The sequence below is a fragment of the Labrus mixtus genome, chromosome 8 (assembly GCF_963584025.1).
Source record: "Labrus mixtus chromosome 8, fLabMix1.1, whole genome shotgun sequence".
In the NCBI taxonomy this organism is placed as follows: domain Eukaryota; kingdom Metazoa; phylum Chordata; class Actinopteri; order Labriformes; family Labridae; genus Labrus; species Labrus mixtus.
In genome coordinates, this window is record NC_083619.1 from 23,016,479 (window position 1) to 23,033,158 (window position 16,680).

The 16,680-nt window shown below is 38.2% G+C and overlaps 1 protein-coding gene across 4 annotated transcripts in view; it reads right to left on the minus strand.

The window, feature by feature from the left end:
• LOC132979435 (collagen alpha-1(XI) chain-like) overlaps positions 1-16,680 on the minus strand; it is a 91,887-nt gene that overhangs the window by 74,092 nt on the left and 1,115 nt on the right. For all 4 annotated transcript variants that reach the window (XM_061045239.1, XM_061045240.1, XM_061045237.1 and 1 more), the window contains exons 2-4: positions 10,529-10,693; positions 7,229-7,442; positions 5,685-5,847 (exon numbers count right to left, since the gene is read on the minus strand). In XM_061045239.1, the coding sequence (XP_060901222.1) occupies positions 5,685-5,847; positions 7,229-7,442; positions 10,529-10,693 (542 nt within the window). The remainder of the gene's footprint in view (positions 1-5,684; positions 5,848-7,228; positions 7,443-10,528; positions 10,694-16,680) is intronic.

Genomic DNA, 16,680 nt, shown 5'->3' on the forward strand with positions numbered 1-16,680 from the left:
TGCGAAATTTGACACATAAATACAGCAGAAATCAAGTATATCCTCTGTGAATAACTCTCTGAGTCATGACTGTCTACGATGAGTGAGAAGCTCGAGTCCTGCTGGCTGTGATGTTGGCGAAGCCATGTTTACATCATATTTAAATGGACGGGGAGGCCTTGTGTTTAAAGCTGTTTTAGTCTAGGACTAGAGAAAAGAAGACTAACATACTCACTGCTTATCACGTTTTTTTAATCACTGTCATTCCGTGTATATTTACATGCAATGTGAAGCTATGAGCTAACTAAAGAGCGCTAACATTAACCTGGTAACACAAGAATGCAGGCCACAGTCAATTGCAGCTTGAGCCAAGGACAATTTTGTCCGTTGCTTGTGCTAAAATATTTTGTGTGAACGCGAGTGGACGTAGGTTGGAGTCGTGTCCCTGGTGGAGGTGTCACCATACAGCAGTTTGTTTTAGTATCATGCTTGTGCTCAAGGGCGACATCTACTCGATCAAAAAGTCGCACAGGCTTCCTTTAAACGAGTAATACCCACTTATTCTTGACCACATTTGTAATGCTGCTGTAAAGGACTGAACAAAGTTTCATTGTATTCTTGCATACAAATGACAATAGCCTTTTCTTCTTTTGTTATGTAATTGGATTTAAAAAGACAAAGAATTCCCTATCTTGTGTTCTGGGACAATATATCAGGTTTAACTGACTATTTGGGAACTTTTTTTTTATAGATTTAAATGTCAGATTAATGGTTAACAGAAACAAAATCACTTAAAAGCCCTACTTTAAAAACTACACAAATGACATGTAGTTTTCTTTTATGTCTATAGAACATAATTTAAGTGTGTAAGTAGGTGTTTCAAAGGTAATCGTCTGTGGCCAGGTGTAGCAGGTCACTTTGCCTGCAGAAACAGCTGCAGGATATAGATGCACCTGGAAGACACATTTGGAAATGTGCCAGAAGCATCTGCAGTCTGACCCAGTAAAACCCAAAAGCATACATGCAGAGGTGGGAGAAAAAGGGGGCCACAGTGACACATTTAGTGATGCATTTTTACGTTAAACTCTTTCTAGAGACATCATCCTTACAAAACAGTCCTTACTACTGCTACTTTTTTTTACATTAAAGGTGACAGCACATGTGTATAAACATCCTGCTTTCCCAGGGAAAAAAACAGCCCAACTCAATTACAATAAACTTTCTGTAAAAAAAAAACTTTCATTAAACATTTCATGTTGTCACTGTGACCTGTCTCTCTGAACCTCCAGATGGATCATCAGCCAGATGTGACCAGCTCAAAGGCCACGCAGACCACAGCTGCTCAAATCCAACAGTCTCGTGCAGATGTTTTTTGCTTAAAAAAAGAAATACATATTGTGCAAAACCTGCAGAATCTTCTGTAGCCATAACTTACCTCTGTATTTTCATTATTTGATCTCATGCGCCGAACTCCACACAAACTCGACACACTTGACATCTTATAAAATGTCAGCTTTCTCAAACTTTGGGAGGGGATCACATCTTGAATGAACAAATAGAGAGATGGAATTTCAAAACTGTACAAGGACAACAATTAACCAAGACGCAGAGAAGAGGAAAAATGTGTAACACTCTCCAGATTTCTCCCAGCGTTTTATCAAACGCAGCCTCTGTGGTCAGCCCTGCAGGATAAAGTTTCTTTTCGTGCACTGGGGGCATACAAATGTCTTGCATCCTTTCGGATATTAAAAACATTTTGCCTGCCAGTAGCTCACAAAACTGTTGAAAGCATTGAACCATCTGCTTTGCAGTACCCTGCACAATCTCAACTTCTTTCCCCGTCTTTATGTCACTATCTCTTTCCTCTCTCTGCTATTTTTCATCTAAAAAGTTTCTAAGGAGCAACGTGGGTCCATTACTTCCTGGTTGTACTCGGATCAAGTTAAAGACGGTCACGGCACAAGCGACAAAGAGGTCACAAAAACAAATGATATGACAAGTACGTTGCAATATCATGCACTAGGAATTGAAGGGTCTATGAAAAAAGATACTGAACAGTCATCTGTTTGTTCGTGTAAATACATGATGAAATGTGACTGACGCTTCTCGGTTCCAGTCCCGAAACACTCGTGAGTTAATTACTGTACTCCTATTACACATCGCTAACCAAAACTTTCTGTGACGGGTCCTGGAGAGTGAAAAGTGACTGGGGCAGATGAGAAACAGTCCCACTGTTTCTCTTCCAGCCAGCATAACCATAAACAATGAATCACTTTAAGGCTTAGAGCACATCAGAGCCTTGTTAGAGTCCTCTGCCAGAGTCTGTCCTGCTTGAGGGACGGCATTTTGGAACAATCTGTTATGCAGTAATGACAGACACATAAACAAACCATCTTCGCCTGTCTCTCCCCCTATCCTCCTACCAGACACACACACATTTTCTATGCACTCGTTTATGACAATACAGCCTCAGATGACTGCAAAAACACACAATCCCATCCTATCTTTTAAAGTCTAAAGAAAAAGATTTGCCTGAAGAAGCGAGATGATTCAAATATTCAGAGGGTTTTGATTTAAAAGACGAAAAACAAAGGGGGAAAAAAAGGCTTTTGGAGGAACGGTCAGTGACCATATCTTTTAAACAGCTGTGCAATCTGAGCCAAAACTAAGAACACACTGATCATATTTTCCTCTAGCCTTCAGTCGTCCCTCTGCTTCCAGCTTTGACACCTGCTTATGCAATCTGCTGCAGAAAGGTAGCCATGTGCCCATTGCTCAAAGCCTTTTTTTTAGAGAGAAAGTTCACAGCCAACTTCAATTATTGAATTTCAAATTGGCTACAAAATTGTGAAGCTAAGGCTCTGGACACTAAACAGCTGAAATATCTCAATTGGATACGTATTTTATATGATCTGTTAGGTCTTTGTCTATAAAACCAGAAATAACTTGATGGGAAGCTATACAGCTGGGCGAGAATCTTAAAAATCAAGATTTTACACTTTAATTTAAACCATAGTTAGGTGAATCTTTTTTATAATGTTAGCATAAAAAATGTCTATATACACACGAGACCTCAGCAGGCGTCAATGGCTGACGCTTCAAACTTTCACATTGTTTATATCTACAATAGATAATACAGGCCTACAGTATTCCCAAAGTTTCCATTGCCTCCAATGTATACTGATTGTAGTATAACTACAACAGCTGAAGAATCACGTTTGCCAAAGTATAATCCAATAAGCAACACATTCAAACCAAACACATGGCTTACATCTACATCCAAATTTTTTTTTTTTCCAGCTAAAAGGTTATACAGTAATTATCCAAGACGCCCTGGGCCAGTCAGAACTTTTTGCCATTAGCAGCGCAATGTGTCTGTAGGTAGCCAGTTTGCAATCATCAAATTTGGGGTTATTAAGCTCGAAGTGGAAATAATTACCGCTCAAGATATGGCAGCATTTATCGCAAGGCCACCACAGAAATGCTATTGTTTGATACCCTGATTAAAACCACCTTGCAACATGCACAAGGCTCCAACCATTGGAACAAAAGCAATCCTTTTTTTTTTCCCTCTCCAGGTTTTTAGGGAAGAGAACAAAACAAATTATGCTGCAATTCAACACCATTTAGTGTAATATAGGCTCAAACAAAGAGCACTCGCAAGAGCCAAATGGCTGGTTTTAAAAACAGAGTAGGCTTGGTGTAAGTGCAATGGTACTTTTATCCCCAATCAACACCTCATTACCTTGATTAAAATCCTGACTCAAATCACTCCTGCTGTCACTCTTGTGTTTTACTGTTAAAAGTGTTACAGAGCTATTTTATTACGGCTCTGCTAGTTGAGGTAAAAGCAAATGAACAAATGAACCAAAACGTTCCAGTAAAGTTGACTGAGTCTGCTTATGTTCTAAACCATGCCGATCACTTAACCACTAAATCCAACAATGGGTTCTTCTTGCCAAAAAAACAATCATTATGGAAGATAAGAGACCTAATTTCAAGTGTCTCCTCTGTGGAAAGTCATCTCTGACCTGAAGGCAAAGATTTTGCAGGCTGTTCTACTTAGCAAGCATTCCACATGCACACATGAAAGAGAGCCTATTGTCTCCAGAGCTAGCATTCAGCTCACATTATACCTGTGCTAACCCTGTTAGCATGGACTTCCACTCTTAAATTGCCACCCCAGTAACCAAAGCCAGCTGTAAATTTCTGATTCAAAGCTCTTAAAGTCACAGTTTTTAAGAGAATCATACATTATTATCTCGCACATTGTGGCAGAATTCATACACTTCAAACCACAGGCTGTCCAAAATGAACAACTGCAGCCTATTAGATCTCAGTCTTTCTTGTATTAAGTAAGTCAACTATTTAAACAAATCCAACCAGTGTGGAGGGAGAACACATTTTGAACAACTCACTGTGCAAGTAGTCTTTCCACAGACATTGCTCCTGGCTCTTGCCAAGTATACAAAGCCAATATTGTTGTTCTGGCCAATAAATTTCACCGTATGAGCAAGTTAATGAAATACAAATAAAAAGTCTGGCCTTAAAGCATCTGGACTTAAAGTATTAGACACTAAAATTGTCCCTTTTCACAATGGTAAATGAGATTCATTGAGGGTAAGATTCACAATGTGTTTTCGATTATAACCTTTCTAAGTCAGAGTGGAGAAATTGCTGGCATCAAGGTAAGCTTTCCAAAACCCCCTCAATTACCTCAAAGTGATGGTGAATCTCTGCTCTGTATTTCAATTCAATTCAATTCAATTCAACTCAATTCAATCCAATCCAATTCAATTCAATTCAATTCAATTCAATTCAATTCAATTCAATTCAAAAAACTTTATTCGTCCCTGGGGGGGAATTCAAAGGCACACAGAGCAGTAAATTAACAACAGTGCAAGTACGAAACATTTTAACCTAAATATAAAGTGTCAATTTAAATACAACTTAAAGCTTAAACTTAACTTAAAAAACAAAATATAAAGGAGTAGATATAAGTGGACAGTGATCGGACTAACAGATGTAAACAGATGTAACCAGAACTATGTGCAGTAAACAAGAAATAAAGATATATATATACAGAGCTATGTGCTATGTGCTGTATTTGTTAAAGATACTCCTGCGTGGATGATGGATACATCTTGTGGTCAATGCTTACCAGGATTTTATTTTCACTATCATTATTGTAACAATGTTCTCTGCACTAATGTTACTTAAGGAAACATGAAGGGAACTATTACATATATCTTGTTTTGGAAAACACACTTATTTTCTTATTTGAAGTTATTTAGATTAGAAGATAGTTACTCTCTTAGATCTTTCCATCAGGTATGTTGCTATAGCAAGTAGGACTCAGTCTAGCTCAGCCCGAAGACTCTTAAAGTTAAAATTTCCCCAAGCTCATTTACTTTCTGGCTGCATGTCATAAGTTTAAACTGTACACAAACAGGACAGTAAAATGAAAATAAAAAGTCACAGCTATGGCTATGAGCAGTGAGGCCTGCTTCTGGTCTTTATGCTACTCACGGCTAATCGCTCATCAGCTCTTGCTTAATACTTATGATCAATCTTCTTGTATAAAAAAAAAGCAAATAAATGATTTTCCCAGAAATGGCGAGCGATTCCTTTTATCCACTATATACTGCAATCATCACAACCCAGCTAGCTTAAAGTGAAGAGTGGCTTCAATATGGCTGCCTTACCTCAAAGACTTCATCATCCAGGATTCTAGTTCCAAAGACGGTTATGCCCTCTGTGTTGATGACGGCCTGGTCGCTTCTGCCGAGCGGCCGAGTCAGCTTTTTCTTACAGTCCACAATGATGGTGACACTCTTCTTCTCCACGCTGATAGCTACACGATGCCATCTTTGCAAAACAGGAAGCACAGCAGGAGGTCAGAAATACCATTCTTGAAAGAAAGTAAGGTTCTTTGTCTAAAAGAATAGGTAGACATTTGGGAAATGTTGCTGACAGTAAGTAAAGATATAATTATTTTAAGAAATAAATACTAAGCTGCTTCTGGCAGTTGATTAGCCTAGCTTAGCATATAGAGACATGAAGCACAGGGGACCTATTCAGCCTGTCTGTGCTTGAAAGTAACCAAATTTGCGGCTAGTTTTTAATGCTCACTTCTTTTGATAGATTGAATCAACTCAAAATGATTTTTTATTTGTGATGAAATGATTTATAGAACGTAATTTATCTGAAAACAAAGACTTTGTGTCACATCACATATTTTTTTGGACTAAACAAATAAAACTCAAGGCTGCTGGAAGCTGGAATGATCTTTCTTTGTTTTGCCTGGCCAGCTTTCCCTATGCGCTAACATTTCCTATTTACATCTACAGGTAACATATAGGCTTTTGTTGGATTACGGGAAAATATATGACATTAACTGATAGAGTGCTTTTGAAATAAAAGTCTAAATACAGCCTAAGACAATCCTAGTTGATTTTCGAATAAAGAATTGATCAATAATGGTTGGGTTAACAGATGCAACAGAATTATTACAAATTGATTGATTACGAAATCGTATATTTTAACTTCCAAAAGTGTAAATACTGCACTTTCACTAAGGAAAGCGACATTAGCTACAGTATGTAGCATGTTTTGTAAGTAAATGAAAGTAATGTAGTGTATATCAACACTGTAAAAAAAAATCCCAAATTAACAACAGACAATTGGAATAATTTCAAGGCATTTCTATTAGCATTTGTTTTCATGATCGATGACAACATTGATTTGTGTCAGCATCACTGGACAGCTATGCTACTCATGTAGATCATGTCCATTACTGCATATCACTAAACAACTGCTGTAAATAATCAGGAAAACAAAGGCTGTCATCAAATCTGCCTGCAATTTATTTCCCATTACTGTCTGCCTAGTTCCATATGGTTTTTATGACTGAGAAAACACAAGATTATAATAAATCCCCAGAGCTGTGTGTCAGTTTACCATGCAAGAAGAGTTAAGCATGTTCTAAATACTTGAGAAAATCTGTCGCGCACATTGTTTTTGTTTGGAATAAAAGATAACCTATAAATCTGAAAAAAGTGTTCGAGATTAGCTGTGCCGCTTTGGTTTTTGTGCCAATCACACAAACCTCACAACAAAACTGAGGTATGAAATTTCTGACCTGAAAATGAAACACAGTAAAGAAGTTTTCCAGGGGATCTAAAAATCTACCACCCACATCAGACCTCCACCACGTTGTAGCCCTCCCGAGAAGCAGTCAGTCACTTACTTGCCGTCAGCAAGGTTGATGGAGCGGAACAGGGGGTACTCCTCGGGGGCGGGTTTGCCATGCTGGTCCTCATACAGGAAGACGGGAGCACGACCCACCTCCACGCCGAGCTGCTGGATGCCTTGCTGGTTGTACACAGACAGCAGGAAGGACTGGAGGCCAGCCTTGGGCTTGATGGTAAACAGGATGGAGAAATCTTCTGGGAAAACTCCCCCTGAAGGTGGAACAAGCAGCAGGCACGTTAGCAGGGACCAAAGGATAACAAAATGTGGGTAAATGCACATTTTTTGTCAGAGCTCAGCTTGTGATTCACACAGTTACACGCATGGGGTCGGCCCAGTTTAACCACAGAAATGATAATTAAAATACTCGTCGATTCTGTGTCATGAATGTTTTCTACATTTCTCATGTTGCAAGCGATGTTTATCACCTTGATTCCTTTTTCTAAGTCAAAGGAAACATGTGACATTTTGAGAAAACCCACTCATTATTGTTGCCATCTGGACGAAAAGATTCAAAATTCTGTTTTGTATTTCCAGTAAATAAGAAGTAACTACTTGCTAGGAATTAGCTTAGTTGATCACAAAGCCACGAGTAAAACCACAATATGCCCCTTTTTATACTGCTAAAAATGTGATTTAACATGTTTGTTTGTGAGCTTTTGATGTATTGGTAAACACATTTTATCACTTCTAGACAGAACCAGGCTACTTGTCTTCCCCTCTCCCCTCCATCAGTTTTTTAGCTATAGCCCACCAAGCTAACTAGCTAGCTAAATATTTAGTATTGAGATGAGACTGGTCCATCTTTTTATCTAAACCTCTCACATTCCAAAAGTATTTCTATAAAATCTGACTTTCATGACTTTCTTTATATAACTCACAAAAAATATGAAGCAATCTGGTTTTGAAAAGTTTATTTATATAATAATCTGCATCATATCTAAAGCAGAAATTAAATGCAGTCACTCACTGCATACCCAATTTTTAACATCCATCTTCTACTGATGCCGTTAAAGGGCAATCCCACTGTAAAGACTAACCTGAATACTGACTATTTTATAAGCTCTTTAAGTTTCTGCACCTCACATTAAAGCTCAGTGTCTAGACAACGGGACCTGTAGCCTTTTTTTATGAAGGAAGCTGAAGGAGACCTTGGCATCCTGTGAAAGGACTCAATGTTGTTGATCTTGACACTTTAATTTAACAAGGCTGTAAATACTCAAACAAATGTCATATTTTTAGAACCTTAATAGTTTGGTTCAATGGCAAAATAACTAATCCTAATGAAATAAAAGTCCAATTATTCTGACTGAGGACATTTTGACACCTCTAACGCCTCACCTCTCAAGTTTAATTATACTCCTTAAGTTTCCAACACTGAAAGGGTAAGGTGGACTGGCAGTTTACGTCAAAAATCCCATAACTATTGGTCTGGTATTTTCACTCTATATTGAATTTTTTTTATGTTGAAATCCTGCCAAACTGAACACCTACTGCTGCACAGACTGGGACAGTTATTTAACGTTCATAATTTGTAGCCAATTGTGTTTGGAGTAATAAAGAAACTGGTGGCTTTGTGAACATTTTTACCCATATGTAGAGAATGTCAAGTTATCAAGTGGATGGAAACGTTATTGTTATGTTCTGAAACGCGTCACATTTGTGCTGAAATACAATTTTTTTTATTTTCAAGGTGAAAAAAATGCAGTTGGCAAGACTGGAAACAGAGAAAAAGGCAATTTACACCTGTTGGGATGTTGGTTTATGGAATTCATCAAAGATCTTCGTCCTCTATAATTATTATTTAACTTTAAATTCACTGGTAGCATTAAGTGTAAGAAAGAAGCAAACCAAATGGTTTCACAATAAAAAAAAGTTTGTGTCTACTTCCTAATAAAACCAATGTGTCTGGATTACTCACAAACAGCTGAGCAGCAGACTATGAGTCAGTGAATGCACCTTCAGTCTGAAAACCGTGATAGATTTCAATATATCAGCCAAATACAGGAAACTCCGGTCTGCCAGCAATCAAACTTTTGAACAGATACTTCAAAATCAGTTTAGAAAACCACAAAAGAAGTATTCCTCTCATTGACTGTCAGTATTGATATTGGAGTTTTCCAAAATAGTCAAATAAATATCTGGTGTTGCCCTTTTAACTTGAGTTGCATGTTTATGTTATATTTCATACACCATGTGCTTAGTGACTCCAATCCCCTACGGGCTTTTTGGGCCTTCTCAAACATCCCTGCATTCACGTTCATCTTTTGAAAAACAATTTCTGAAAAGTCTGCACTGACTTTAAGAAGACAGGTGTTTGCAGTAAATTGTTTCATAATGTTTTAAGCTTTTGTCTTGAGCAATTGAAATATCTTGAAGATGTTTTTGTGAGGCCTTTAAGCGGTTCAAGACATTAAACTGAAGCTTTCAATTTGATCTAAACAATAACTTGTTTAAATAGGTGTGACAATTTTTAGAAGAACTGTAGAGATAAGTATAAAGCACATAATGTATAGAATTTGCATTTAGTGTTGAACCCAACACTGATTTTAGTGCTTAAACTTAGTTGTCAACCATACAAGGACTGTTCCTCATAATGTCGAATGAAAGCCATGTCCTTTCAATGTTCGATAAACAAGTACACTGAGATTAGAGTTGTATGAGTTTTGGACTACACACCATCAATTTGCATTTAGTATTGAACAGGGTTCCAACACAGATTTTAGTGCTGAAGCTGAGTTAACCATTTAGTGACCAGTCCTCATAATGTAAAATAAAAGCCTTGTCCTCACAATGTGTGAAAACCAAGTACACTATAGGATTAGAGCTGTATCAGTTTTTAGACTACACCATCGTAAACCAAAGAAAAAGTTGATTGCAAATACGCACAAAAACATTGATGAATGTTCTTCAAGACAACATGTGTCTACTGGAAAAAATATGAGATAGAAGTACTGTCTTTTTGACATATCAGACGTATATCTGGCTTAGTTATCACATAAATGTATTGCCCAAAGAATATCAATGTTGATTTTGCAGTTGACCTATATGTCTGTGTCTCTTATCCAGATTAAAATTTCAAACCTACTAGCTTTACAGATTTAGCTTTAGTTTAAAACCTTTGTTTTGCTTTTTTACAGTGCAAAACAAACCAGGAGTAGAAGGCATATTCTTTGTGCAGAGTACTAACATCTCAAGTAGTCATTGAGTTCTTCAATTGCCCAGGTAAACAGATGGTCATTACCATCCTAAACGTTTCAGTATTTATACCGGAAAGAGGGTGAAGGAGTGAGATTACCTGGGAAGAGCTGTTTGGTTGGAGCGCTGATCTGAGCCTGTTTTCCCACTCGGTAAGCGATGTCGGGTTTGGATCCTCTCCGGACTGTGCAGAAGCCTGGTGTTTTTCTTACTCCTTCAGGGGAGCTCGGGAAGTCTAGCACCTTAAGTACATCCACTGGTTCAGCTGAGGAGGCAGAACAAAGAATTAATTAGATTACCCAACGATATTTTGCATCAAAATGTCATAACATCTGCAGAGCAACAAGCTTTTTTTTTTGTAATAGTTTCGACTCAGTGGTGAATCAGTCTTCCCCATATGTTTCTTGTGGTGGTGATGTTTTCAGTGATTTGACACCAGGATGGCCGAGGTTAAGGCATTGGACTTAAGATCCAATGGGTCAGTGTCCACGTGGGTTCAAAACCCACTCCAGGTATGGATAACTTAGTGTGTATTTGGGTGTTTCCCATGAATGAAACTGGACACAAACAGACATATTTGACACTTGTGTGATCAAAGTGACCAATTCTTTCAATTGTTCGATACAAAAAGGTATTAAATAAAGTATTACTTCAATTATCTGTGAAAATGTAACTCAATGTGTAGGTTGTTGATAAGTTTTCTATGAAGCTGAATTTATGTTCAGTTGTATAAATGGGAAAACATGAATTATCATTGATTAAACTTAATGTGATTACACAGTCAACTCGTAAATATAAAGACAATTTTTAATTTAGCCTGACTGCATCAGTTAGTTAAAAAAAGGTGTGACTGTACAAATTGCAATATTAATTATTTTGTTAGAAACTAAAAATAATGAATACAATGTAACCATTTCAATAATGTTTAAGACAGAAGATAGAAATGCCTCTTATAATGATTTATTATTGTATGTTATTATACTTTCTATAAAAGCACCATGTTATTTGTCGGTATAATGGGAGCATATTTCAGAAGCTAACAGAAAATGTAATAGGATCTGGCATTTTGATGATAAGTCAACATTTACACCCATTACCCCCCTCGCCTGTGCAGGGACTGTTGGCCAAATCTGTCAGTTGGAGCAGTTGTTCGTTTATGAGCTAGCTTGGCAAAGGAGCAGTAAAAATGTTAGCAACCATTCAGAAGACATGTCCCCCTCCCCTCCTCCACTGTTACCCCCACAGCCAAAAGCCACAGCATGTATGGGCTGATAAAACTCATTGCTGCTGATCACTGGCTCTGTTGAATAAGGAGAGCGCAGAGGGGGGCAGCTTTACAAGACTCTTAACACCGCCAGACTTTTTTCTATCAATGGACCTGGAACTCCAAGTTGTGCAGTCATAAACAATGTTTCTTATTTCTTTTCCCTTCTGCAATTGTCCAACTTTAACTTCATTTCTGAGACTTTTACTCTTTACTCTCCTTAGCTGTCTCTGTTCCAGTTCTGTAACTACTTTTCTATGTAACCCACTTCCTGTCTCATTCCCTGGGGCACACCATCAGTTACAGTGTGATTATGGAGGATTTAAGAAGCCTAATAAGAGTCTGTTTAATGCTAGCGATAATCAGGAGTGTTGATGTACAGCACAGGGTCATTAATGATTTAATGCATGTCTGCTTAAGGCTGAATTTTCTTAACAATATACAGTACGAGGAGGCTGTAAATGCATGGTCATAACGAGGGTTGTGAAAGACAAAAAGGCAGATTGTAGACTCAGAAATGGTCATGAAGAAGTTGCGGGTTTTAAATGATTATCATTACGTACAATCTGTGACTGTGTAGCTCTTAAGATGTATTCCAATCCATTCATTATAAAATACACATGCAGTACTGCTTCATTGCTCAATCTCAATGAAAAAACAGTGCTGTGTTGCAATTACAACAAAAAATTGAAAAAGTATCAGTTTATGGACAAAAAAAAACAATAACAATCTTCATACAATATGCATGATTGTTTTTTTTTTGCCTGTGATATGACCAGTAGGCAATCTTAAAAGCTGAAAACTTGCTGAAACATTTCAGGTGAACTTTTTACTTTAACCAAATACGATACCTGATATCCTTTCATTAGCTATTCAGTGTATCTTTAATATGGAGCCAATCCAAGCTGACGTCATTTTGTTGATATTGTGGTGCAGAAATATCATATGACTGATTTTTATATATCTGAATATCTGTATATGGCTTTAACACATTGGAGATAAATGAAGACAAATGAATCAGAAATATCAGTAATAGTGATGCCAGTAGTATAGTTAGTAGTGGTTAGTTCAAGCACCCCATGTACAGAGTCTATAGTCCACTAAGCGGGCAGCCCGGGTTCAAATCTGCCCTGTGTCGCCTTTCCCGCATGTCATTCCCCACTCTCTCTGTCCCTATTAACTTTCCTTTCTCTAAATAAAGGCATAAAAAGCCCCCCAAAAATAAACCTTCATATGTACCACAGCAGTAGCTACTAAAACACTAGCAAACATAAGTCACCATTAAATATTGGTTTGAAAAACTGACTTGATGAATTTACAAAGGGTTTTTTCTTTCTTATGAAAATGACTTTGTATTTGTTATAGGGACAAAAAATATTTATTCATCCAAAGTTTGTCCCACTTTAAATAAGCAGTCATTAACATAGCTATGATGAAAATCTTCTCATCCATGTGGGTGAGGGGTGCTTTAATTAAAGTCTGTGTTTTAATTGCTGGCATTCCCTCGAAAAAATAAAGATCAAACAGCCTTGTAATTGAACGCTATTAACCACATGCAATAACATCTCTGTACTGTTGCACTGAAGTACAAACAAAGAAGTTAGGACCCCACATCAACACTACAGTATGTGTTGGCCTGATGACAAATCAGATCTAAAAAGTAGACAGAAACGTTTTTCACATAAGAAGAATGGAGAATTGAAAGCTAACAGAAGTCCTACACAGAAAGTAGAAGTTTTAGCTGTTAAGTTTCCACTCCAAAGCCAACTCAATGTAACCTTATATTAAATGCTACTGTTACAAAAACCACAGCAGGGGGAAAAAAAACCAGCACCAGCGTCTCCAGACATCACACTGCTCATTTGTCTTTTCAGTGAGGCAGGATGTGTCCTCTTCAAAGAGCCAGCTATGATAAACACAGTCTGAATGGTCAGCTGTGAAGATACGGTCTTTATGGAATGGAAGATAACAGGCTTAATTTAAAATCTCCCGTCCTTGATCCATATGTTTGATAGCGACTGGAAAACGTTGTGGGAAAAAGATGTGAAAGGAATCAGACAGACGGCCGCCTTTAAAGTTCACGCCGCAGGAAATCCTCTGCTGCCGTATAAAACTCCGTAAAATTGTGTGAACTGAGAAGAGAGTTTGGTAAAGAAACAATAGAATGACTAAATCAACACACACTGTTATGTGAGGGAGTATAATAAAAATGAATCTGGTTTTATGAACGTTCTTTCCCGTTAATGGAGGAACCATATGTTTGTTCTTTTCATGCAAAATGTAGACCCTGAACTTTAGCTTTTCAAATTTTCTCTCTAGTCCCTCATTACTAAAAATTTGAAAACCACTCTAAAAGATGCGACTGGAATTCAATTTTAAAACTATTCTAATTTTCTGTTAATATTTCCTGTTTTTTAAGTCATGTGGCATCTGAAGCCAAGAAGTGCTGATTGTGCACTTCCGGTTCACTTTCTGTGACCAGGAGGGGGTCCAATGGGTGGAGCTACAAGTCCACATGCTGAACCCATTATAGTCCTGGCACCACTCCCTTTAACCCCCCCCCCCCCCCACAACTAAAACATACACGAGACCAAACTGAGAAGGCCCCATCCCTGTAGCTGCTTCTCCTGTGACCAGAAAAATAACAGCCTGAGCGGTGAATCAAACCAGCTTGATTCGGGCAAACGCTCAGGGATCAAGGTTTTTTTTGGCTCATTTGAAGTTCTGCAGATCTGATTTTTAAGTGGTGGAAAGAACTGGACTCATCTCAATGCTGATATGGGCTGCAGATCATCAGATGTCACATGAGTTTGAATTTTATAAGATAAACATTGGGCTGCACTGCTCAGAAATCAAGAAAATCAGCCCAACTTTATCAAGAAATTAGACACAATTTAACAGACTCAAGACCAGTTTTTCCTCAAATTTACCAGACTGACTTCTGACTTGAATGCGAGGCACCCAACGCCAAGTTTCAACCTCTCACCAAATGCCTCATAAAAAAGAAAATAGTCTGTGGCTCTTCTGAATATTGTCCCAGAGTACAGAGCTACTGGTTCTTAAAAGAAGAGAAAAAAAGAAAGAAAGCTTGGACTAAAGGTCTCTTTGTGAGTTTCAGAATGCCTTTCTGCATTACTGCATACCTCAAGGCCTCATATATTCCAGATGTGCTGAATTGGCCAGGAACCCCCACCTCCTTCCCCACCTACTCCCAACCCACACCCCCGACTCCTAAGCCCCTCTCTCCTTCCTCAGCCATGGTTTCACAGAAGTCCTGAAAAACAGGCAATATCCCAAACCCATTAAAGCCCCCAAATGAATAGACATGGCTTTTTAAAAGCTTTGCAGCCTCGCAGGAGTTTGAGCCAGCATGCCTGAAAAGAAAAAAGGCTCCTATCCCTCTACCGTTAAAGAAATAAACCTTATTCTTAATGATAAGGATGAAAAGCCACAAGAGAGGGGCGCAGCTTCAGTCTAGTCAGTCTTGTCTGAGGGGTAATTTGTCAGAGTCTGTGATTTTTAATGACACATCTTCCAGACTCCTGTCGACGACTTGTGATCTACTATATGCCATATGAACAAGCTCCTCACATGACAAGAGGAGTGAGATTTCCCCCCAGGCGGTTGGAGCATGCAGTGACAGGAGAAAGCTCTGTTAAAATCATTAAGGCACTTTCACCAGCAGACCTTCATTCATTTATATACCATTTTCAGCTGGAACAGGCGCACGTTTCCACCTCTTCTCATCTCGTAACTCAACGCAGACATATGTTTTGATGTCAAAGTTTAGACTCTGGGATTTAGGTTTAAGTCTGTGACATTCTGACTTCATGTCTCTGTGGCCAAGCGGTCGTGCAGCAAGCAGCATCTTTTCTGTGTCACTGCCATCTACTGAGCGCTGGCAGCACAGGCAGCAATTATAATACATTGGAAAGCCTGTAAATGTTTGCTAGCACATCATGCAATTATGGTTAGCTTAAGTATCAGTCAGAGTGAGGAAAGATGGGGAACGGGCAAGACATGCCACTGTGGTATTTGCTTTCATGGGCTCTTCATTTCTGGGGGAGTTTTCTGCAATTTGCCCTCTACTGTGAATGATTGTCTTTATGCATCAGAGGATTTGTACAGTATAAACAAAGGATGGTCATAAATCCAAAAGGGGAGGGACCTAAGACATGAAATGTCTGGAAAGGATTCAATACATTATGCTAATTATACAATATCAACTTTTGATCTACGTTTTCACAGAGCCAAAAATGACATTTTTAAATAACTTTATTATTGTTTATTTTTTGCTCCCGACTCAGGAAGGCAAGAACTAATTCAAAGGTTGCTGCTCTGACTTCAAAACCACAAATATTAAAAAGCAACACACATTCAAAAAGAGCTTCAACTTTTGAGATGTAAAGTTTTAACCCGGCTAAATCCACAGCGCTGTATGGGCGTCTCTGTGGAAAAATAAAAGAATAAGTTAATGTGACCCACATCTGTCTTTTAAAGGAAAGAAAATACTCCAGATTTTTTTTCCCCCTTTTTCCATCAACGCCCCTTTTTGGACTTAGTGGGAGCCCAGATAATGTGGAAAGATGGTGATCCTTCAGGCTAGAGTATGAATTTCACTCCCAATACTCCATGGAGTCCTGCCTTGTATTTTTTTAAACTTCCACAATATTTACATCAAAGCCTATGTGCCTGAAATGTCACTGTGTTACAATAAGCTCTGTTGACAGCTGTCAAAGAGTCATAATACTGTAATAAGGTAAGCTGCTTCAAATTACAGAAATTGTGCCAACTAGATGCTTTTATGATTTTATTGACTTACGTTGTTGTACTTCCACTGATGTTTTGGAGAAAACAACTTAACAGCATTAAGTGTGAGGAACTAGTTATGCTACCAGATGTCGTGCGTAAAAGTTATGTGAAAGCCTTCAGTGAGTCCAACGTACTACCAAGTGGTAGAGTAGAATATAAACACAAATAAATACATA